Source organism: Mobula birostris, chromosome 11, assembly GCF_030028105.1.
Source record: "Mobula birostris isolate sMobBir1 chromosome 11, sMobBir1.hap1, whole genome shotgun sequence".
NCBI classification, from domain to species: domain Eukaryota; kingdom Metazoa; phylum Chordata; class Chondrichthyes; order Myliobatiformes; family Myliobatidae; genus Mobula; species Mobula birostris.
In genome coordinates this window covers 46,200,834-46,225,967 of record NC_092380.1, presented here as the reverse complement: position 1 = coordinate 46,225,967, position 25,134 = coordinate 46,200,834, and the positions used below count along the sequence as shown (strand labels likewise).

Sequence of the window (25,134 nt, the reverse complement as noted above, 5' to 3'; positions counted from 1 at the left end):
AAACAAACTAAATACTAGAATATGCTATCACTTACAATCAGCAAAACAATCTAAATCAGGTTTAAGAACACTCTGGTGAGTTTACTTCCTCTATTTACATGGTGATGGATCTGTTGCCTGGGAATGTGACCTCTGAGGTCCCCTCTTAACTTGGACTATTGCCTTATGGATGCTGGGAGAGAACCTAGAACCTTAGTAGTCAAAGTGTCTTTGCCACATACATTACTGAGGCTCGGGAAGATCCAATACCTCCTTTGGGATAGGGTCTGATTTGTTTCCACTGTGGGCACCAAGTTGGCAGATGACACCAATATGGTTCTTGCATATTCTGCTTTAGAGTTGAGGAAGTGGATGAGATGGTGGGCAGGGTGAGGTGGTGCATTCCTTCCACTGCTTAGGAGAAGGTCCTTTGAATTCCTGATGCATCAACTTAATGTTCTCAATACACTTCCAATTGCTTTTTCTCCACATTTGACTGGTTCTGGGCTAGAGATGCCCAGGAATCAGGAGGGATGTTGCATTTCTTCAAGGAGGCTTTGAACAGTTCCTGGAACCTTTTCTTCTGTCCACCTGATGGTCTCTTCCCATGACAGTGCCCAGAACAGGGATTGGTGCTGGGCATGTGAATGGCGTATTCTGCCCAACAGAGCTGATAGAGTGTAGCAAGGGCCCCTGTGCTGTGGATGTGGCAAAGGAGAGCACGCTCACACTGATTTGCTTGTTCTTTGGAGGATTTTTCTGAGGCGGTGTGAGTGGTCTTCTTCCAGATACTTGAGATGCCTGCTGGAGGTAGTGTGGGTCTCAGAAGCAATAGAAAGGAAATGGATCACAGTTACCTGATGGACAATGAGTTTATTGCCAGGGGCGAGGTCTTGTTCTTCATCCCTCAATGTCCAAAGGCTGATTAATGAGAGGACCAAGAGCTTCAAGTTCCTGGTCTAACCATGCTGCTGCCATGTCTAAGAAGTCTCACCAATACCTCTATTTCCCAGGAAGCTACCAAAATTCAGAAACATCCCTTTCAATTTCTGTCGATGCATCACAGAAAGCATTCTGTCTGGATATATCTCGACTTGCTATGGCAACTGGTCTGCTCATGACCACAAGTAACTGCACAGAGCTGTGGGCACAGCCCAGGAACCAGCCTCCCCTCTATAGACTCTGTACTTCTCCAGAAAATGTAGTACATATTGGCACCAAGACATAGGTAGGAAAAGGGAGGAGGTCCTGAAAGACAGAATGTAAGGAGTTAGGTAGAAAACTGAAATCCAGGATAGTTATCTCTGGATTGCTGCCTGTGCCACGTGCCAGTGAGGGTAAGAATAGGATGATTTGGCAGATGAATGTGCAGCTAGGGAATTGATGCAGGGGGCAGGGTTTCAGATCTCTTCTGAGGAAGGAATGAGCTGCACAAAAAGAACTAATCACAGCTGAACCCAAAGAGGACCAATATCCTTTTGGGCAGGTTTTCTAGAGGTGTTGGGCTGGCGGGGTTGGGAACCAGAATGGCAGGGCTGGGGATAGGGCAACTGGTATACAAGTAGATGCAGTGTTTAATGAGACTGTGAGGAAGGACAAGCAGATCATCTAGCAAAATTACAGTCAGTGGGATGTATTGAAGTGTAATATGGGGGGAGGGAATTGAAAAGGGTAGTGAATACAGAACTGAAGGTGTTATATTTGAATTCACACATATACAGAATAAGGTACAGTAGATGATCTTGCAGCACAATTAGAGATTAGCAGGTACGACACTGTGGTCATCACTGACTGTGGCTGACAGAAACTTAACATCTAAGGATACACATTGTATCAAAAAGACAGGCAGGAAGACAGAGGGGGTGGGGTGGTTCTGCTGGTAAAATGGAGTCAAATCCTTAGAAAGAGGTAACATAGGATTGGAAGTTGCCAAGTCTCTTTGTGGGTGAAGTTAAAAAACTGCAAGTGTAAAAAGACCCATGTGGGACAAGAAGGCACAGTTTTAGACGATGAGGAGGAATTTCTATACCCAGAGGTGAGTGAATCTGTGAATTCAATGCCACACATCACTGTGAAGGCCGAAACATGGAGTATATTTAAAAAGGAGATTAATAGGTTCTTGACTGGTCACGGCATCAAAGGTTATAAAGAGAAAACAGGAGGATGGGATTGAGAGTGAGAATAAATCAGTTATGATAGAAGAGCAGAGCAGACTTAATGGACAAAATGTCTCAATTCTGCTCCTAGGTCTTATGGTGTTACGGTCATGTTGTCTTCTCACTGCCTCAGGAAAGCAGACAACATAACCAAGGACTCACTCACCACAGATGTTCTTCTCCACTCCCTCTCCTGTTGGGCAGGAGATACACCCAAGCTCAAGCACAGGATCCATCCTATCATTGTCAGACTCTGGCTCTGAGCTCTGGAGTTCACTGCGATAGGATGCACTCTTGGCCTCGCAATCTAAGATGTTACGATCTTCTTCTTCATTGTTTATCTGCACTGCACTCTCTTGTTAGCTGTTACACTTTATTCTACATGGTTAGTGTTTTACCTTTTCCTAGCCCAATAATTTGATCTGTATAAACAATATAGAAAACAAGCTTCTCACTGTACCTTGGTACCTGTGACAGTAATAAACCAATTCCAATATGAATCCTCAACCCTAATGCCACCCAGGACCTTTCCAAGGATATAAACTGATGAGCAACAACCTCAGTGGTGCCACTAATGATTCTTTTCTCAAAAATGGTTTTCTAGTTACTGCTCCATGCCACACACTTCACTTTTGTCCAGTGGCAATAGTATTAGCCAGTGCTCTGGAATTTTGGATTATTTTGGATCCTGAAAGACAGATCCATTAATAAATTATCTTAATCTTATAAAGAACAGGAAAGTAATCTTCTTATAAATATCAGCTAAAATTGGGTGCATAATCAGTTAGCAAACAATCAAGAGAATATTAGCATTTGGAGTTTCATTTTATGAGAAGAGTGCCTAGGTGTTCCCACAAACTATGGACTCACGTTCAAGGACTCTTCATCTCAGGTTCACAATATTTTTGTTATTTATTTGATATTATTATTTCTTTCTTTTTGTATTTGCACAGTTTGTTGTCTTTTGCACAGTGGTTGAATGACTAAGTTGGAAAGGACTTCCATTGATCCTGTTTTGGTTATTACTATGTCCACAAGAAAATGCATCTCATGGTTGTTATACACTGATATATATGAACTTTGATAATAAATTTACCTTGAACTTTGGAGAGATACAATTTGTTTGTTGTAATATTCACCATATATTCAATCAACATGGGATAGTGTTACAACAGGTTGTTGTAATTCGGTTGTAATCTCCCACAAAACTCAAAAACTGAACTGATACTGCTGGGTGAGGAAAACGTTGGACCTCATGAATCTCAACCTTCATCAGCATCTGGTGACCAATGGTTTCATTCATTGTTTGTCTGTACAAGATCTTGCTAAGTTGATGATGGAGTGGCAGCAGTCATGAACTTCGTCTTTTGAGCAGTACATGGCAGATGGCTTGTACACTGCTGGATGAGAGAGTCAGCTGAGCCTTGAGTTGGGCTGGGTTACAGTCCTCAATGGGAGACTTGGGGAGGAGATTGGCTCCATCTCGGAATTTAATGGGGATGAACAGACTGTCCCGGGATCTCCTACCTCATGAATGGGGTGAACAGACTGTCCCGGGATCTCCTACCTCATGAATGGGGATGAACAGACTGTCCCAGGAACTTGTACCTCATGAATGGGGATGAACAGACTGTCCCAGGAACTCCTATCTCATGAATGGGGGTAAACAGTGTCCCAGGAACACCTACATCATGAATGGAGGTAAACAGACTGTCCCAGGACCTCCTACCTCATGAATGGGGTGAACAGACTGTCCCAAGAGTTCCTACCTCATGAATGGGGGTAAACAGTGTCCCAGGAATTCCTAAATCATGAATGGGGTAAAAAGACTTTCCCAGGAGCTCCTACCTCATGAATGGGGGTGAACAGACTGTCCCAGGAGCTGCTACCTCATGAATGGGGTGAGCAGACTGTCCCTGGAGCTCCTACCTCATGGCACGGCTCAGCTTCTCATACGTCATGCTGCTGTTGTTTTTCTTCTTCCCCCAGAGCTGAGCCACAGCCTCGGACTTGAGGAAACGGAAAATGCCCTCAGACCGGTCTTCCCACTTGATCAGTCCTGGATTCTTCTCCGAGTCCAGGAGGATGTCACGAATAAACTCCCACAGATGTGTTCCCCTGGGGCCTGAACAACGAAAGGTGAAAGAGGGAATCAGCAGGACTTTTTACAGCATCAGCACTCTAAAGCTCACGGAGAACATAATAAACATGGTTATTCTTGGAGAACAGAAAAGGGAACTGACAAACGCAACAAACACAAGGAAACTGCCGACTAAATTCTGGTCTATTCATTCTTAATGCTTGGAAAGTGCAGCCATTTCTGAGGGACAGCTTGTGTGGACAAGCAATGCATGGTTGATGCACTCAACCAGGCTGATTTGACTATTGATAGAGTGTGGGAGGGAAAGGCTGGGTGTGAGGTAACTGGGTAAGTTGGGATGTCAGTCAGTAGTTAAGCATATGTTCACAGGATACCCTTCTAACCCTTGGCATCTCAGAAATTATCCAAAGGTAATTGAAAAGTTAGCACTCGGGGGGTGAGGGTCAGGAATACATGCACAGAGGAAGTGCAGTGAGGGTAGAAAAATCATGAGCAGGAACCATAACGAGGTAGCCTGGGAGGTCAAGGTTTCATCTGTTAGTGCATGCCAGGTCTACTCAAACCACTTCTCTGCTTAAAGCAGGATAGAAGCTGACCTGGAGCAAGATGGCACTTATACTTTCAAGCTTTTTTTTTTATCTTCTAAGGTGGAAGGAGGAGGAAGAAAGAATGATTGGGGAGGGAGTGTTGATTATTTTCGATAGTTTCCTGAGCAGGAAGTGTAGACAACATCACTGGAGGAAAGGGTGGTTTGTATTTTGAGCTGTGTTTAAAGCTCTATGCAATTTCTTGGGTGTTTAGGGCAGGTGCCGTATCAAGTTGTGATATGTCCAAACAGGATGCTTTTTAACTGAAGAAAATTGGTGAGGGTCAATGGAGAATTGTTAAATTTATTTAGCTTCCTTAGGAGGTAGAAATGTTGGTGTGCTTTCTTGACCATGATTGTGGTCGTTCTGGGTAATATTTCAATAGGAACTCAAAGCTGTCAACCATCTCCACCTCAGCACTATCGATACAGACAAAGGTTGCGCAGAAGCCTACTTCATGAAGTCAGTGATCAGCTCTTTCCTTTTGCTGACATTGGGGGAGAGATTGTTCTCTTTACAGTATGCCACTAGGTTCTCTATCTCCTTCCTCTGATCATGAGGGTTATGTTGTACATTAAGTAGACCCTCCTCAAGCTGGTTTCCAGTGCCCCGTTCAATTGCTGAGCCTCTCCCAAGAAACTAACAACTAAGCTGTGCCCAGGAGTGTGTTGAAAAATGGTTCTACTAAGGATGGTCTGTACTCTCTACTGAGCATGTTACTGAGGGCCTGCCAGGTTTGTACATCAGACACAGGGAGAGCGCAAACGTCCCTGATTTCCACATCATTACAATACAGCGGTTTCTAGTTTGAGGTGGATCAATCTGTAGACAGAGCTTCAGAATGAGTCATCTATACAAAATTTTGTTAAGATAGGGTCATCCAAGAGGAGAGGACAAAGGTTTAAGTTGAGAGAGGAAGGTTTCAAGCTGTCCTAAGAGTAAGTTTTCAACACCTAGGTTGGGGGTATATAGAACAAGCTAAGTTCAGAGTAAACACAAGGAAATCTGCAGATGCAGGAAGTTCAAGCAACACACATCAAAGTTGCTGGTGAATGCAGCTGGCCAGGCAGCATCTCTAGGAAGAGGTACGGTCGACGTTTCGGGCCGTGACCCTTCGTCAGGACTAAGGAATCAATAGAAGACTGCACCAGTTTGGACATTCAACCAGAGGAAATGGTAGAGGTGGGTACAATTAAAAGGTATTTGGACAGGTACAAGGATAGGAAACATTTACTGGAATATAGGCCAAACACGGACAAGTAGGACTAGCTCAGATAGGCAAATTGGTGGAGCTGGCCCAAAGGGTCTGTTTTGATCCTGTTTCGCTCTCTGTATCTGTGACTCTATGTGTCATAGACATCAATAACAGCTATTGTACATCTATTTTAGCCATTTAACCTTATGAGGTTCTTCCATGCTCTGACAATTCAATAATTGTCTGCATGCTACTTAACTGATGTTATAAAGCTTTAGCACTTCCAAAGGCAGGGTTTTCTAGATTCCAGCCAGCTTCCATGTGTAAAAATTCCCACTGTCATCTCCTCCATTCCCTCTCATACTTACCTTAAACCTAAATCCTCTTGTTCTTGATAACCACACCATGAGATAAAGATTTTTCTATCTAATCTATCAACCTCATAACTTTATAACTCCCTATCAAGTCACCCACTCCAGAGAAAGCAGACCAGGCCTATCCAATCCCTCCTTATAACTTCAATCCAGGCAACATCCTGGCGAATTTCCTCTCCTTCCCATAGTGCGGTGAACAGAACTACACACAGTTGGTTTGGTGGGAAAGGGGTCATATTCAGGAGATTGGCAGCACCATCCCTAAGCCTCAGTTTTCAATTAAAAAGAGAGATTTTCTTTAAAGAAGTATGTAGTGTGCATAAGCATAGTGTCCTCAGAGAGAGAGCTTCCAAAAACCACATTTTCATTTCACATAAGGAATTGACACTGGTTGAACTTCTTTTGTAAGGTGATGGTACAGCACCTTAGACAGCGAACAAATGAGTGCCAGAACATAAACACAAGGAATTCTGCAGATGCTGGAAATTCAAGCAACACACATCAAATTTGCTGGTGAACGCAGCAGGCCAGGCAGCATCCCTAGGAAGAGGTACGGTCGACGTTTCGGGCCGAGACCCTTCATCAGGACTAACTGAAGGAAGAGCTAGTAAGAGATAATGCCAGAACATCGCTGGTTCATTGCTGAGATCTCAAACTGAATCATGCATCAAGGAGATGGTTCCCTTTACTCCCAAGTGGCAATGAGGGACAACAAAGTAATTACAAATCTCCATGCAGAAAATGATCAGTTTTAAACTGTAATAATGGGTTAAATATATTTCTTTTATTAAGCCATTGTAAAGAACAGTCTGTAACACTTAACCACACAGTGTAACATTGAGAAGAAGGAAGTATGCTCACAGAGAAATAGAACATAGAACCTTCACCCTTCAATCTGCATCAAACATGAACCACTAATCCTACATGAATCTCCTGTTTAATCTCCCCATATCCTCATTATTGTTTTCCCATTTTCAACCACTCATCCACACATCAGGGGCAGTGCACTAATTAACCTACCAGCCAGCATGTCTTTGAGACGTGGGAGCAAACCAAAGCATCATGGGGAATGGATATGGTCACAGAGCATGCAAACTCCACACAGACAACACCTGAATTTGGGTTCCCGGCACTGTGAGGCAGTGGTTCTACCAGATGGGTCTCTGTGCTGCCCAGTAGTTAAAGGGCAACATCGGTCAGTTGTCACTGAACAGCTGGTGCAGTGGTGCAGCGGTTAATAATCAATCGTGACCTCTGGCATTGTCTGAATGGAGTTTGCTTGCTTCCCCATAATCGTATGGATATTTTCCGGGTGCTCTGGTTTCCAACATCCTGAAGATGTGTGGGTTGGCAGGTTAACTGGCTGCTGTGAATTGCATGGGGGCGTTAATGGGGATAAAAGAAGGAAAACAGTATTAGAGTAGATGAAGGTTGTTGCATGGTGCAGACACAATGGGCTGAAGGGCCTTTTTCTATGCCGGATAATTCAGGCTATCTTCCCTACTTCTACTTCTCTAACCAGCAGAACCAGTTTTTACTTATTTAACAAATGCTTCCAGCTAATATTGCGAAATGTTGATCAAATTCCTACTTGTAAATTTCAACCTCATAATATTATATTCTCGGTAAATTTCATGCCTCGCAAATCTACAATGCATGCCAAGCACTAAGGAAGTTCCTCCAGATATGGTCTGACAATCACTTTGTACAACTGTAGCATGATTTCAGTGCACATCTGTTCTCATCCCTTCTCCCGTTCCAGGACATCAGCCTTGCAAAGTGAGGGCAAGGAGTCTCCCTTGCTGGAGGAGAATGTCAGAGTGACATTACAAATGGATGAATGGAAAACGGATATGGAGTAACCCAACAGTAGTTCAGTAGCAATGGTTAGCTCAGAATTTAAAATTATCAAGAAAAGAAAGAGAGTGCGATACCTCAGTCATGAGATTAAGTAAAGAATAAATAGAATAGGGAAGTATGTTGAATGTTTTGAATTCAAGTCAAGAGAAATGGTAAAACTAGGAACTAAAAGGTGACAATGGATGTTAACACACAATGACTAACTTATCTCTTTTAACCCATTTGCTGGGATAGTGGAGCCTTCTCTGTGAAACATTGACCTAATTTCATTTCCGAGGCTGCTTACCAAAATTAAAATCAGGAACTTCAGCATCTTGGGTGAGGTAAGGGACTGGTCTTTGTGAATGCTTAAAGAGCTCTTGGGCCATTATCACATTGTGGGTCAGTCAGAGAAACTTGTTGTGTTCAAGCCAGGTAAGCTGGTTTTTACATTACAACAAACTAGGCTTTGGAAACTCGTAATTGACTCAGAAATGCTTTGAGACAACTTTAAGCTATGAAAGGTATAATAGAGTCAGAGAGTCAGAGAAAACTACAGCACAGAAAGAGGCTTTCAGCCCATCTAGTTACTGCTGAACTATTTAAATTGTCTAGTCATTTGATAAGGTATCCCATACAGGGCTTATTGAGAAAGTAAGGAAGCATGGGATCCAAGGGGACATTACTTTGTGGATCTAGAACTGGCTTGCTCACAGAAGGCAAAGAGTGGTTGTAGACGGGTCATATTCTGCATGGAGGTCGGTGACCAGTGGTGTGCCTCAGGGATCTGTACTGAGAGCCTTACTCTTCGTGATGAGGAAGTGGAGGGATGGGTTAGTAAGTTTGCTGATGACACAAAGGTTGGAGGTGTTGTGGATAGTGTGGAGGGCTGTCAGAGGCCACGGCGGGACATTGATAGGATGCAAAACTGGGCTGAGAAGTTGCAGATGGAATTCAACCCACATAAGTGTGAGGTGGCAGAATATAGTAATAATGGTAAGACTCTTGGCAGTGTGTGCAGAATCAGAGGGATCTTGGGGTCCGAGTCCATAGGATACTCAAAGCAGCTGTGCAGGTTGACTTTGTGGTTAAGAAGGCATATGGTGTATTGGCCTTCATTAATCGTGGAATTGAATTTAGGAACCGAGAGGTACTGTTGCAGCTATATAGGACCCTGGTCAGACCCCACTTGGAGTACTGTGCTCAGTTCTGGTCGCCTCACTACAGGAAGGATGTGGAAGCCATAGAAAGGGTGCAGAGGAGATTTACAAGGATGTTACCTGGATTGGGGAGCATGCCTTATGAAAGCAGGTTGAGTGAATTCAGCCGTTTCTCCTTGGAGCGGAGGAGGATGAAAGGTGACCTGATGGAGGTGTATAAGATGACGAGAGGCATTGATCATGTGGATAGTCATAGGCTTTTTCCCAGGGCTAAAATGATTGCCACAAGAGGACACAGGTTTAAGGTGCCAGGGAGTAGGTACGGAGGAGATGTCAGGGGTAAGTTTTTTACTCAGAGAGTGGTGAGTGCGTAGAATGGGCTGCCGGCAACAGTGGTGGAGATGGATACAATAGGGTATTTTAAGAAACTTTTGGATAGGTACATGGAGCTTAGAGAAATAGAGGGCTATGGGTAAGCCTAGGTAATTTCTAAGGTAAGGACATGTTTGGCACAGCTTTGTGGGCCGAAGGGCCTGTATTGTGCTGTAGGTTTTCTATGTTTCTATGTTTATTCCCATCAACCTGCACCCAAAGCTCCACACCCATAGACCTCCATACCCCTACTATCCATATACCCATTCAAACTTCTCTTAAACACTGAAATCGAGCTCACATGCACCTTTTGTGCTGGCAACTCGTTCCACACTCTCATGACCCTCTGTGTGGAGAAGTTCCCCCTCATGTTCCCCTTAATCTTTTCACTTTTCACCCTTAACCCATGACCTCTAGTGGTAGTCGCACCCAAACTTCAGTGGAAAAGGCCTGCTTGCATTGACCCTACCTGTACCCCTCAGTGCCCCACCATTCACTGTGTAAGACCTACCCTGGCTGGCCCGACTGAAGTGTAATACCTCGCACTTGTCTGCTTTAAATTCCATCTGCCATTTTTCAGCCCATGTGGGACCTTGTCAAATGCCTTGCTAAAGTCCATGTAGATAACATCCACTGCCTTGTCTTCATCAACTTTCCTGGTAAACTTTACTTGCTTTCCTTGAAAAAGTCTAAGATTAGCTAGACATGACCTACCACACCCAAAGCTATGCTGACTATTCCTAATTAGTCCATATCTATCCAAATACTCATATATGCGGTCCCTTAGAATACTTTCCAGCTACTTTCCCACTACTGATGTCAGGCTCACTGGCATATAATTTCCTGGTTTATTTTTGGAGCTTTTCTTAAACAGCAGAATGACATGAGCTAACCTCCTATCCTCCAATATCTCATCTGTCCCTATAGATGATTTAAGTAACTCTGATTGAACCCCAGGCATCTGCTGCACTTGCTTTCCACAGGGTCTGAGGGAACACCTTGTCAGGCTCTGGGGAGTTATCCACCTTAATTTGCCTCAAGACAACAAACACCTCCTCCTCTGTATTCTGTAAAGGGTCCATAACCTCACTGCTGCTTTGCCTCACTTCTATAGACTCTGTGTCCATCTCCTGAGTAAATACAGATACAAAAAATCCATTTAAGATCTCCCCACCTCTTTTGGGCTCCACATATGGATTACCATTCTGATCTTCCGGAGTGCTAATTTTGTCCCTTGCAATCCTTTTGTTGTCAACATACTTGTAAAATCCCCTAGGATTCTCCTTCACCTTGTCTGCTAGGGCAACCTCATGCCTTCTTGTAACCCTCTTGATTTCTTTGAGTGTTCTCTTGCATTTCTTGTACTCCATAAGTACCTCATTTGTTCCTACCTGCCTATACCTGTTATGCACATCCATTTTTTTCTCAACCAGGGCCTCAATATGTCTTGAAAATTAAAGTTTCCTAAACCAGTTATCTTTACCTTTTACTCTGACAGGCACGTATAAGCTTTCTACTCTCAAGATTTCACTTTTGAAGGTCTCCCACTTGCATCTTTGCCAGAAAACAGCCTGCTCCAATCCACATTTACTTGATCCTTTGGATACTATCAAAATTAAGTGAATCTAATTTGACACATTTTCCCACCTCAGAGCCTCCATTAATGAACTGGGGGTATTAGATCCATTAATAATTTATCAGCTGCTCCATCGTCGGAAGTATTTAATTAACATGGTAGTGCCAAATAGAGTGTATGACTGGAACAAAATCACAGTAGTTAATATCTCTTGGTTTCCAACTTCATACTTGGCATTTTTGAGTTGGGTATGACCTCATTTAACCAGTTTTACTTTTTACTTTCTTACTTTGTGTAAAATGATGAGGGAAAGATCACATAACCTGTCCTATTTAAGTTGACAGACAGGAAGGGTTTTGAGGCCAATTTCATTGGCAAATGCAAAGCAATTGCCATAAGCTCACAGATCCTGTCAACATCCTTCGAAACCCATTTATCATGTGAGGATAAGGGCCTTGAAAACTACCTAAAGACAAGATTAATATTTGAACAATTTAAGGTAGAATACGTTTGTATTCCTCAATGAGCAGTGGAGAAGGAGAAAGGAGTTGTTTAACAACCTTACCTAAACAATAGATGGAGGAACCTCACTACAAGTATACAGTACATGTAGGGCAGAAATGGGAGAATTAAAGTCCCAACTCCAGTGACTTGCCAGATGAAGTACAATGCAGTAGGTTGAATATCTGCCTGGGGTTACTAATCCTATCAAATTGTCCGGGATCCCCCAGGATTAAAGATCCATTGTATTCTGCAGCTTTACCATATCACTGAATTGGATAGATTCAGCATAGAGCTGGCAGCTCAAAAGTGGGTAAACATGAGGCACTATGGAAGGCCAGCAGTAGCAGATAAGTGCATGTCCACACACTATAACCCTGTGGTCTGGCAGGGGACTCTGAGCTCTCTTCTGTCTACACCTGGGTAAAGCAGCTAACATAATCAAAGACCCTACCCACCCTGACATCCCTCTGTTCTTGCCCCTCCCCTTGTGCAGAAGATACAAAAGCCTGAAATCTTGCACCACCAGGTTTAAGGGCAGCTTCTATCCCAATGTTATTGAACAGTGCCCTTGTACAATCAGATGGACTCCTAATCTCACAATCTACCTCATCATGGAGTACACTTTATTGTCTGCCTGCGCTGCACTTTCTTCGTGACTGTTAATACTTTATTCTGTTATTACTTCGCCCTTGTACATCTTTTCTGAGTCATAGTTTAATAATCACAGAAAATTGTTCAATTCAAGACAACTCTTTGAAAAAGCTACCAATGAGTCTACTACCCTTTCAGTACAGGCAAGACAGAAGACATCTAACTCTCTTTGAGCAACACACATCAAAGTTGCTGGTGAACGCAGCAGGCCAGGCAGCATCTCTAGGAAGAGGTACAGTCGATGTTTCAGGCCGAGACCCTTCGTCAGGACTAACTGAAGGAAGAGTTAGTAAGAGATTTGAAAGTGGGAGGGGCAGGGGGAGATCCAAAATGATAGGAGAAGACAGGAGAGGGAGGGATGGAGCCAAGAGATGGACAGGTGATTGGCAAAAGGGATATGAGAGGATCATGGGACAGGAGGCCCAGGGAGAAGGAAAAGGTGGGGGGGGGGAACCCAGAGGATGGGCAAGGGGTGTAATCAGAGGGACAGAGGGAGGAAAAGGAGAGAGAGAGAAAGAATGTGTGTATATAAATAAATAAATAACGGATGGGGTACGAGGGGGAGTGGGGCATTAACGGAAGTTAGAGAAGTCAGTGTTCATGCCACCAGATTGGAGGCTACCCAGACGGAATATAAGGTGTTGTCCCTCCAACCTGTGTGTGGCTTCATCTTTACAGCAGAGGAGGCCGTGGATAGACATATCAGAATGGGAATGGGATGTGGAATTAAAATGTATGGCCACTGGGAGATCCTGCTTTCTCTGGCGGACAGAGCACAGGTGTTCAGTAAAATGATCTCCCAGTCTGCATCGGGTCTCGCCAATATATAGAAGGCTACATCAGGAGAACCGGACGCAGTATATCACCCCAGCCAATTCACAGGTGAAGTTTCGCCTCACCTGGAAGGACTGTCTGGGGCCCTGAATGGTGGCAAGGGAGGAAGTGTAAGGGCATGTGTAGCACTTGTTCCGCTTACAAGGATAAGTGCCAGGAGGGAGATCAGTGGGGAGGGATGGGGGGGGACGAATGGACAAGGGAGTTGCGTAGGGAGCGATCCTTGTGGAAAGCTGGGGGGGGGTGGAGGGAGAGATGTGCTTAGTTGTGGGATCCCGTTGGAGGTGGCGGAAGTTACAGAGAATAATATGTTGGACCCGGAGGCTGGTGGGGTGGTAGGTGAGGACTAGGGGAACCCTATTCCTAGTGGGGTGGCGGGAAGATGGAGTGAGAGCAGATGTACGTGAAATGGGGAAGATGCATTTGAGAGCAGAGTTGATGGTGGAGGAAGGGAAGCCCCTTTCTTTAAAAAAAGAGGACATCTCCCTCATCCTGGAATGAAAAGCCTCATCCTGAGAGCAGATGCGGCAGAGACGGAGGAATTGCGAGAAGGGGATGGCATTTTTGCAAGATAAAGGGTGAGAAGAGGAATAATCCAGATAGCTGTGAGAGTGAGTAGCCTTATAGTAGACATCAGTGGATAAGCTGTCTCCAGAGACAGAGACAGAAAGATCTAGAAAGGGGAGGGAGATGTCGGAAATGGACCAGGTAAACTTGAGGGCAGGGTGAAAGTTGGAGGCAAAGTTAATAAAGTCAACGAGCTCTGCATGCGTACAGGAAGCAGCGCCAATGTAGTCGTCGATGTAGCGAAGGAAAAGTGGGGGACAGATACCAGAATAGGCACGGAACATAGATTGTTCCACAAAGCCAACGAAAAGGCAGGCATAGCTCGGACCCATACGGGTGCCCATAGCTACACCTTTAGTTTGGAGTCTAACTCTAACTCTCTTTGTAAATTTTATGTTAAACTGATCTCAGTTAGCCTTTAACCTGACATATTTCAAATTACAACTAGCTACTAAGTTACTGAGAGAGAAAAAAACACTTTCCAATTGGATTTTTTGCCCTTTATACTCAAACTGTATCATCTGTCTCCCAACCCTTCAACCGGTAAAAAAGGGTTTCAAGGAAATAAATTGTGTCTTGAGGTAATGTTTGGGAAAAGAACATAATGAGCAACTCAATGATTATATTTGCAATGGAAAATTTTGGCTGAAGGTGTTTTGAATATTATATTTATGGGAGAGCTTCCGAACAGGAAACAGTCTGTGAATTAAATCAGAAACATCAGAAGTTTAGAGCTCTTGTTTATGTCTAAGGCTGGCCTTGATACAGACTGATAGACTGCTATTTATTGATGTTTTATTTGATATCTATTCATTAGATACAATCACTGTTGCATTTAATGGCCCAGACTACATGATCATAGTGTATAGAGTCATCTAGCTGAACAGCACAGACCTACCATCTTCCTGCCAACCTCTTTTTTTCAATTCTTACACAGCTGCAGAAGAATATTCTGCATTTGATTATTACTGTTTCCAGCTCTGCTCTCCTTAAATGATAACCAAGACACCACTGTGTTTGAATTGGATTAGAGATCTTAAGGATTGAGGGATACCCAGATGAAGTTAAATGAAACAGAATGGGGAGAACATTCTACAACCATAAATTCGAGCCTAGTGGAGATGAAGTTATCAGCCCCTATGCTGTAGATTCTGTCATTCTATGTAGCCTATGCTTGATGTTTCTGGGGAAAGGAATGCATTATCTTTTATACCCCCTTCAATTCCAAGTAGAGATTATAGAGGCCACTTTGCACTTTTCCCCAGATTGTCAATAGGCTGAATTGTTGCACTATTACCCATTGGAATTATTGTGCTGGACAATTTGAAATGTGTGGAACATCTCACAACTTTCAAAGATAGTCTGGAAACTAAAAACACATCCCATATTGGCTTCATTAACATTGTTTTTTATTGGTCTACTACATTTGAATAAATTTCTGTTCTGTTTGGCACAAGAGCCAACATAATCACATTGTAAAGTCATAGAACTGTATGTGCAGTGTGTGGCTGTCGAGCCTGCAACGTCCAGATCAACTGCTTTCCCAATCTAAACTCATCCCATTCGCCAGCAAATAGGTCCACATGCTTCTATATTTTGACTATTCAAGTGCCTGTCTAAATGACTTGTAGGTGTAGTGATTGCATATGGACCCACCACCTCCTTTGGCAGTGTGATCCGGATGACAGTCACTCTTTTTAAAAGTCTTTGTTCTCAAATCTTCTTTAAAACACTTGCTTCTCATCTTTGCCCTCTTCTTTTCAATACCCCTACCTGGTGAAGGCAGCTGGAAGAACTCAGGGGTCAGGCGGCATCTGTGGAGCCGAAAGGTGTAAGTTGATGTTTGGTTGAGACCCTGCATCAGGCCTGAGAATGAATACCTCATTGGCACCTCCTCGTGCAACTGGACCCTTGACTTCCTCACTCGCACACCCCAGTCAGTTTGGATGGGCAACCATTTCTCATCCACAATCTCTGTCTGTGCAGGTGCACCACAAGGCTCTGTGCCTACCTCCCTGCTCTACTCACTTTATACCTATGACTGTGAGGCCAAGTACTGCTCCAGTGCCATAGTTAAGTTTGCTGACAACACCACTGATGTAGGCCAAATCAAAGGTGGTGATGAATCAACTATATAGGAGGGAGATTGAAAATCTGGCTGAGTGGTGCCACAACAACAACCTCTCACTCAATGTCAGCAAGACCGAGGAGCTGATTATTGACTATAAGAGGTCCGTGAGCCAGTCATTGTCAGGGTATCAGGGGTGGAGAGATCAGCAACTTGCTTAGAAATTTGCGTAGATTTGGCATATCATCTCAATGACTTTTTTGAGTGTATTAAAAGAAGAAACTAGAGTAAAGATGTTTAAAGGATTGAGTAGGAAGCTCCGGGGCTCATGGGTCAATGGAACTGAGGACCTGCTTATCAATAGATCAACAATGAGAATAGGGATGCTCAAGTGGCTGGACTGGGTGGATGCAGAAATCTTTGAGGGATGCAGACTGGAGGAGCTTACAGAGTTAGAGAGAAGCAAGGCTCCAGAAAGTGTTCCAAACAACTGAGAACAAATGCAAGTCAATAACTATGGAGCTGAAGTTTATGAATGCCATGGTGCTAACTGAACTATAGGGTTTAGTTCATTGCCAAAAAGCAACCTGCCCACTCCAGTATTCTGCAAGATACCTCAATGATCCCTGAGAGTTGCTCTCGAGCCTTTCGCTGTCGGGCTTCACTCATTTCCTGTGTGGACATCTGTTCCATCAGAATCTGATAAACCCCTTCAACAACAGGGCAATTTGAAACAGACATGGTAATGGATCAAGACATAACTTACTGTGTTTTTTCCCATTTGCTTTGTGGCACTGGACTTGGTGTTCTTTAACTTGACAATCTACAAAGACACAAATATTATTGGGAAGAGTTTTAACTTTTATTCATTTGTTTAATCCACTAACTCAGACCCCATCACTGCAAATGTGAAGTCAAGTAATGAGCCAGATGTCACCTCGTCTATAGAGTCATGTAGTAAGATGGCACAGAGACAGGACCTTTAGCTCAACTGGCCCATGCCAACCGCATGTTCAACCAACCTAGCCCCTTTTGCTCATGTCCCTCTCATCCTTCCCTATCCGTGTAGCCACTCAAGTACACTGTAGATGTTGCTGAGTTATAGCACAAGCACTGCAGGGAATCTGGATCAACTTTATGCATGCCATTGCTTAGCCACATTGGAACAAGGTCTGGGGGCGAGGGCTGCTTGTAGTCAAACAATGAGGAGCCTCGCAGAGGTATGTTAAGTGGATGTTCTTCAGAGGAATATAAAAAAAGCCCGAGAACTCTTCACCACTTCTTCCCCCAATCACAACAGCATCCTTGTGAGGTCAAAGTTCCACTCCTTCCCACCCACCACAAAACCACAAGGAACAACCCACCACTTGCCTTCTGTCAGGAATCACATGATCTTCTTTGACCCCACTGTGGCTGGGTTCCCCCCCCTCCCCCATCCACACACCACCCTTTAGCTCCTTCTCACCAGCTTCATGGCAGTCTATAATGCCAGCTGGGCATTAAGCCAGAACCAACTGGTCTTGCCCACTTTGATTTAAAAGCTACGCCATCCTCCTGAAATGCCATTACCTGGAGTGTCCTGGGTGATAGGCTTCCAAGCAAGCGCCGCTCCTCCCACCTCTCTCTCGTCAGCAAACTCTGAGACAATGAGAATACCAGACTAGAGGTCAGGGCCTAGGCTTCCAGTATGGAGAGCTGGAGGTAAAATATACTCTCCATTGTTACTGTCACATATCCATCTTCCTTCTTGCCATTTTGGCAGTGAGTTAATTCAAAACAGACTTGAAAAGTCATTGGGACAAATTGATATCCAGTTCTATTCTATATCTGCTCACAGACAGCTATAGAGACACAAACCACAGCAGATGCAGGAATCCGGAGCAAAACACAAAATGATGGAGGAACTCAGCCAATCAGGCAGTGGAGGGAACTTCACTATTGACATTTTAGGTGGAAACCCCTCAACTGTTCCAAACCGCTCCATTTTCTCCACAGGTGCTGCCTGACCTGAATCACTGAATACTGCCAGCATTTTCTTTGTTGCTATGGATTTCTGGTAAGACTTGGCAGCTTCTATGAGTGTTATTATCTTTTTAAATGTATTTTTTTATGAAACTGAAGGAGCGGGACTTGCTGCTGCCTGTGTCAGAGAGGCCTCGGAGAAGTCGGCACACGAAGGTAGCTTGCAGTGTAACAGCGAAAGGTCACCTCAGTCGCTCTTGTGATTGCAAGACCCTGTTGGACATTGTTTATGTGAAATGCTGCAAGTCTGATTCACTGTTTATTGGTGGCTTGCAGGGGCACAGCATGGCGTCAGTGGTAGCCAGGAGAGGGCCCCAAGCTGTGGTATCACCCTGTTTACAGCCACCCAGGAGAGAGGCATCAGAGTCAGTGCGCTCCACCGGAGGCGGTGTAGCGTGGCGTCCAAGCTGGAGCCAGTGCTGCCCCCAGTGTTCGTTTGGCAGAAGACAAGCCTCATTGTTTTCGATTGCAGATTATCTCAACAGTCATGGACTCGGGGTCTAGGACTGTATGTTTAATGTGGACTGCATTTTACTGATACCTTATATGTGCTTGCTGTCTCGTATTTGTGATAGACATAAAAGTTGCTTTTATGTGTGTTGCTTGAATTTCCAGCATCTGCAGAATTCCTGTTGTGTTCGTATTTGTGATAGATGCCTTGTGCTGTGTGTGACTGTTGGTAATGTGTTTCACACCTTGGCCCCAGAGTATCACTGTGTCTTTTGGCTCTATTCATGGGTATTCTGGTGTGGTTGAATGACAATTAAACTTGAACTAGTTGGGCATAGCGTGGCAATGTCTGTAATCATGAATCATCTTCACTACAATTCAGCTGATCGGTCAGAGTGCAACTACTCCCTACAGTATGGAAAAAGACTGTTTGGCCCATCAGATCCATAGCTGCTCCCAGGAGAACAATCCCAGCAGTCTCACTCCCCCACTGGATTTCCCTCTAGCCCTGAAGCTTGTTCTCTCCCACACATGCCTATTAACTCTCCTTCAGCCAAATTACCTGCATTCAGGGTCATTTAGAGTGGTGAATCGACCGATCAACCAGTGTATCTTTGGGCTGTGGAAGAAGCTGGAGCCTCCAGGAGGAAATTGACGTTGTTGCAGGGAAAATGAATGTGCAAACTTCCATGTAGACAAAACCTGAAGTTAGGATTAAAACTGGATTCCTGGAACCGTAAGACAGCTGCACCTCACATGATGCTACTTAATTATACAATCACAGCAGGAAGTTTGCAAATAGGCAGACTTGAAGCCTCTGCCTATTTGTAGCTCTGACATTTTGCCTCTGAATACGTGACGTCACCACGCAGCATAACACTGCTTTGTATTTTAAAATCAAGCCGTGATCAGGGCTACCAGCTTGGGGAAGACGTAAAGAACTAAACAAGTTAAAGTGGCAGTAAAATATAAAATTGTGCAGGACTTTGACTCAGCAATAACTTGAATATTTTGCCTATTTGGGGTGTTGACACATGATGGAGGCAAATCAAACCCAGGCTTGAACATTAGAGGCTCGGGGTGACCTGATAGAAATTTATAGAGTTATGAGAGACAAAGATGGGGTAGATAAAATTTTTTCCCAGGGTGGAAATACCAAGTATGACAGTGCATAGTTTTAGAGTGAGAGGGGAGAGTTCAGATGCGATAGACAAATTTTTCATATGGAGTGTGGTGGGTGACTGCCTGGAACATGCTATCGGGAGTGGTAGTGAAAGCAGAGAAAATAATTACATTTCAAAGACTTCTTATTGACTACAGCTAAACATTCAACACCACCATCCCCTTAAAACTAAATCAATATACTCCAAGATATGGAGATATATACAGTATGTACTTTGATAATAAATTTACCTTGAACTTTGAAGAAGTACACAGACAGGCAGGGAATGAAGGGATGGAGGCCATGTGCAGGCTGATTGCTTTACTTTTGCATTATGATTGGCACATACATCATGATGCAAAATCAAACCAGTCTGACTGACAAGGTCGAGGAACTGGAGTTGGACCTAGATGTACTCAGGATCATCTGGGATGCTGAAAACCTCGTAGATGAGAGGTGGTCACACCCAGAGTGCAGGCTCCAGATAGTAAATGGTTGGCCACAAGGAGAAGAAAGGGGAGTGCAGGGTTCCTATGTTGTCATTCCACTCAGCAACAAGTATTCTCCTTTGGATACTGCAGGATGGGACGGCGGGACGGGATGAGGGGGGGAAGGAGATGGGGAGGAATGACCTCTCAGGGTACAGTCAGGCCAGTGGCACTATGGCCAGCTCTGAGGTTCAGCAGGAAAGGGTAAAGTCAGACAGAGCAAAAGTGATCAGAGACTTGATAATTTAGGAAGATAGTTGGGATACAGGTCGATACATTGTGTAGTGAGACTGTGAGGAAGGACAGACAGATGATAGGGCAAAATTGCAGTCAATGGGATGATTTCAAGTGTAACATGGGGGCAAAATCATAAATGGTGATGAATATAGGATTAAAGATGTTATATTTGAACACACCTATGGATTAAGGTAGATGTAGCACAGTCGGAGATTTTCAGGTATGATGTTGTGGGTATCACTGAGTTATGGCTGAAAGGAGATCATAGTTGGGAGCTTAACATCCAGGGCATTGCATCAAAAGGGCAGGCAGGTAGGTAGAGAGGATGGTGTGGCTCTGTTGGTGAAAAATGAAATCAAATTCTTAGAAAGAAGTGACACAGGATCAGAAGGTGTGGGTAGAATCCTTGTGGGTAGAGCTAAGAAGCTACAAGAGTAAAAGACCCTGGTGGCAGTTATATACGGTCCTCATACAGTAGTAGGATGTGGGATATCAGTTACAATGGGAGATAAAAAAGACATGTAATAAGAGCAATGTTACAATAGTCATGGGGAATTTCAATATACAGGTCTGTCTGTCTGTCTAGGTACCATATCCAATGCGGACTTTGGTGACCATGGTTTTCCATATAGATCTATCCTTCGTCTTTTGGATGACTTCCATTTCCTCGATGTGTAGCCACCTGGCTATGCTTTTGATGTACATAAGCCGAGGTCTTCCTCTAGGTTTGCTCCCCTCAATCTTTCCAGAGAGTATGAGTTTTTCTAGTTCATCTTTCCGCATGATGTGGCCTAGGAACCTGAGTTGTCTTTCTCTTATTGTTGGTATGAGTGATCGAACTTCTTGGGCTCCTCTGAGAACTTCTTCATTTGATGTGTGTGTGGTCCATGATATTTTTAACATTCTCCTGTAGAACCATAATTCAGCTGCTTCTAGTCTCTTTTCCATTGCTGGAGAAATGGTCCAGCATTCACTTCCATAAGTCAGGATAGAATCAATGTAGCACTGCAGTATTCTGTTTTTAGTGTGCGTGCTCTTCTTTCTGTCTGTTAATATGGTCTTCATTTTTTGGAAAACGAAAGAGGCTTTCCAATATACAGGGAGATTGGTAAAATCAGCTTGGTGCTGGATTCCAAGAGAGGCAATTTGTAGAATACCTATGGAGATGGCATTTTGGAGCATCTTGTGGTTGAGCTCACTAGGGGAAAGGAAATTCTGGATTGAGGGTTGTATAATGAACCAAATTTGTTTAGGTAGCTTAAGGTAAATGAATGATTGATCATAATATGGTAGAATTCAACCTGTAGTTTGACAGGGCGAAGATAAGATCAGATGTATGAGTGGAATAAAGGGAGTTACAAAGGCATGAGAAAGGAGCTGGTAAAAGTATTTTGGAAGGAGACATTAGAAGGGATGATGCCAAAACAGCAATGGCTGGAGTTTCATGGGGCAATTTGGAAGGTGCAGGATAGATACATCCCAAAGATGAGGGGGACCGGGGGAGGAGAGGGAGGGAACGTCGACTCAGACCATGAGAGGCCTGCATCAGGCATTTTCATGCCTTACAAGGCACAGACTGGAAGTCTGTGTGGGGTGCCACTCCTCGCACAGACACAAGAGCAATGTGTGGTTAAATGCCTTGCTCAAGGACACAAACACACTGCCACGGTGGAGGCTTGAACTAGCAACCTTCAGATCACTAGACAAATGCCTTATCCACTTGGCCACGTGCCCAACATCCCAAAGATGAAGAATTATTCTGATGGGATGATGATGAGTCAGCTAAGGCTGACAAGGGAAGTCAAAGACAGGACAAAAAGAAAGGAGAAGGCATAAAATATAACAAAAATTAGTGGGAAGTTCGAGGATTGGGAAGCTTTTAAGAACCAACAGAACACAACTAAAAAGCCATACAAAGAGAAAAGATGAAATATGAAGGTAAGCTAGCCAATAATATACAATAAGATACCAAAGGTTTTTCAGATACTGTATATAAAAAAATAAAAGAGAGATGAGAATGGATATTGGACTGCTGAAAAATGATGCTAGCAAGGTAGTAATGGAGGAACAAAGAAATCCAGATGAATTTAATAAATATTTTGTATCAGCCTTCATTGCAGAAGAGACTAGCAGCAAAGCAGAAATTTGAGATTGTCAGGGGGCAGAAGTGAGTGTAATTGCTGCTACAATGGAGAATGTGCTTGGGAAGCTGAAGGGTCTGAAGGAAGATTAGTTACCTGAAGCAAATGGTTTACACCTCAAGCTTTTGAACAAGATATCTTGTTCAAAAGAAGAGATTGTGGAGGCAGTTATAACAATCTTCCACAAATCACTAGATTCTGGAATGGTTCTGGAGGACTGGAAAATTGCAAATGTCAGTCCATTATTTAAGAAAGGTGGGAGGCAGAAGAAAAAAAATATAGATCAGTTAGCCTGACTCCAGTGGTTGGGAAGATGTTGGAGTCCACTATTAAGGATTAGGTTTCGGAATACTTGTCGGCATATGATTAAATGGATCCAAGTCAGCATGGTTTCCTTAAGGGGAAATCTTGGCAGACAAATCTGTAGGAATTCTTTGAGAAAATAACTGGCAGAATAGACAAAGGAGAGTCAGTGGATGTTGCTTACTTGGATTTTCCTAAGACCTTTGATAAGATGCCACACATGAGGCTGCTTAATAAGATAACAGCCCATGGTGTTATGAGAAAGATACTAGCAATGGCTAGATGATTGGTTGATTGGTAGAAGGCAGCGAGCGGGAATAAAAGGATCCTTTTCTGGTTGGCTGCCAGTCACTAGTGGTGTTCTGCAGAGATTGATGTTGGGAGCACTTTTTTATGCTCTATAAAAATGATTTAGATGATGGAATAGATGGCTTTGTTGCCAAGTTTGCAGATGATATGAAGATTGGTGGAGGAGCAAGTAGTGTTGAAGAAACAGGTAGGTTGCAGAAGGACTTAGACAGATTAGAAGAATGGGCAAGAAAGTGGCAAATGAAATACAATGTTGGAAAATGCATGGTCATGTATTTTGATAGTAGAAAACATTGTGCAGACTATTTTCTAAACGGGAAGAAAATCCAAAAATCTGAGATGCAGAGAGACTTGTGAATCCTTGTGCAGATCACCCTAAAGTTAACTTGTAGGTAGAGTTGGTGGTGAAGAAGGAAATGCAATGTTTGCATTCATTTCAAGAGGTCTAGAATACAAGGGCAGAAATGTGTTGCTGAGGCTTTATAAGGCACTGGTGAGGTCTCACCTTGAGTATTGTAAACGGCTTTGGACTCCTCATCTAAGAAAAGATGTGCTGGAATTGGTGAGGGTTCAGAGGAGGTTCACAAGGATAATTCCAGGAGTGAAAGGTTTATCATACGAGGAACGTTTGATGGCTCTGGGTCTGTATTCACTGGAATTTAGAAGGATGAGGGGGGATCTCATTGAAACCTTTTGAATGTTGAAAGGCCTAGACAGAGTAGATGTGGAAAGGATGTTTCCTTTGGTGGGGGTCTAGGACAAGAAGGCACAGCCTCAGGATAGAGGAACATCCATTTAAGTCAGAGATGTGGAGAAATTTCTTGGAGAGTGTCCAGAGGAAGTTCATGAGAATGATTCTGGGAATGAAAGGGTTAACGCACAATGAGTCTGGGCCTTTACTCACTGCAGTTTAGAAGAATAAGCGGGGGGGGGGGGGATCTCATTGAAACCTCCTGAGTACTTGATAGAGTGAATGTGGAGCGCGTGTTTTCTAAGTGAGTGAGACTCTGACCAGAGGACACAGCCTCAGAATAGAGGGATGTCCAATTAGAACAGAGATGAGGAGGAATTTCTTCAACTTGAGGGTGATTAATCTGTAGAATTCATTGCCATGGACAGCTGTGGAGGTCAAATCATTGAGTATATTTTTAAAGCGCAGTTTGATAGGTTCTTGATTAGTCAGGATGTCAAAGGTTATGGGGAGAGGCAGAAGAATGGGGTTAAGAGGGACAATAAATCAGCCATGATTGAATGGTGGAGCAGACTTGATGGGTCGAATGGCCTAATTCTGTTCCTATGTGTTATGGGTTGATGATCCTTATCCTGCGCTCTACAGTTTTGTGTTCTCTTTCCTATGTTCTATGTTCTGTGTTGTATGTTCAATCCCTTATAACAGCCGGTAGGATTAGCGGAAGCTGGATATTCTTCAGTTTTGAAAGGAACTATTGTTGGCCATGAGATAATTAACCACAGCCAACTGAATGATTGTCAACAGCTCTGTAAAAGTGAACTGGGAAATATGGCTCATAAAAATGGTTCAGAGAAAGGCAAATATAAGGCTAATTTCAAACATTCTTCAAAAGAAGGTGTGAATTACACATCCCATTGCTATAGAGGAGGGAATGGAAGTTCCTTGGTTCAATAACCTTGTTGACGTTAGTTCCGTGTATGATCTTTGAGTAAGCCTAATCAGCAAGAGTGCAAGATCCCTGGTGGGCATTGGACCCATGGAGTTTATTTCTTTGGGGTATGGAAGAGAACGGCATCAAAGAATCTGGCGAGAAGGCAGGTGTATGGGATTGAGCGGGCTCTGGGATCAGCCATGATGGAATGACAGAGCAGACTCGATAGGCTGAATGGCCTAATTCTGCTCCTATGTCTTATGGTCTTATGGGCCTCAGCAGGAAGGATTCGAGTACTGTGAATATTCACCCAAAAACAAAACTCTGCACAAAATTAACTGCTGGAGCATTTCAAAGAGTCAGACACCATCTGTGGAGGAAAAGGGATGGCAGCTTTTTCAGTTGAGATCCTGCATTGAGACTGAGCGTGCAAAGAA

General features: G+C 43.6%; 1 protein-coding gene across 1 annotated transcript in view; it reads right to left on the bottom strand.

The window, feature by feature from the left end:
- ehf (ets homologous factor) overlaps positions 1-25,134 on the bottom strand; it is a 41,332-nt gene that overhangs the window by 4,619 nt on the left and 11,579 nt on the right. The window contains exons 5-7 of the mRNA XM_072273109.1: positions 17,533-17,601; positions 16,730-16,786; positions 4,065-4,260 (exon numbers count right to left, since the gene is read on the bottom strand). Coding sequence (XP_072129210.1) covers positions 4,065-4,260; positions 16,730-16,786; positions 17,533-17,601 — 322 coding nt within the window. The remainder of the gene's footprint in view (positions 1-4,064; positions 4,261-16,729; positions 16,787-17,532; positions 17,602-25,134) is intronic.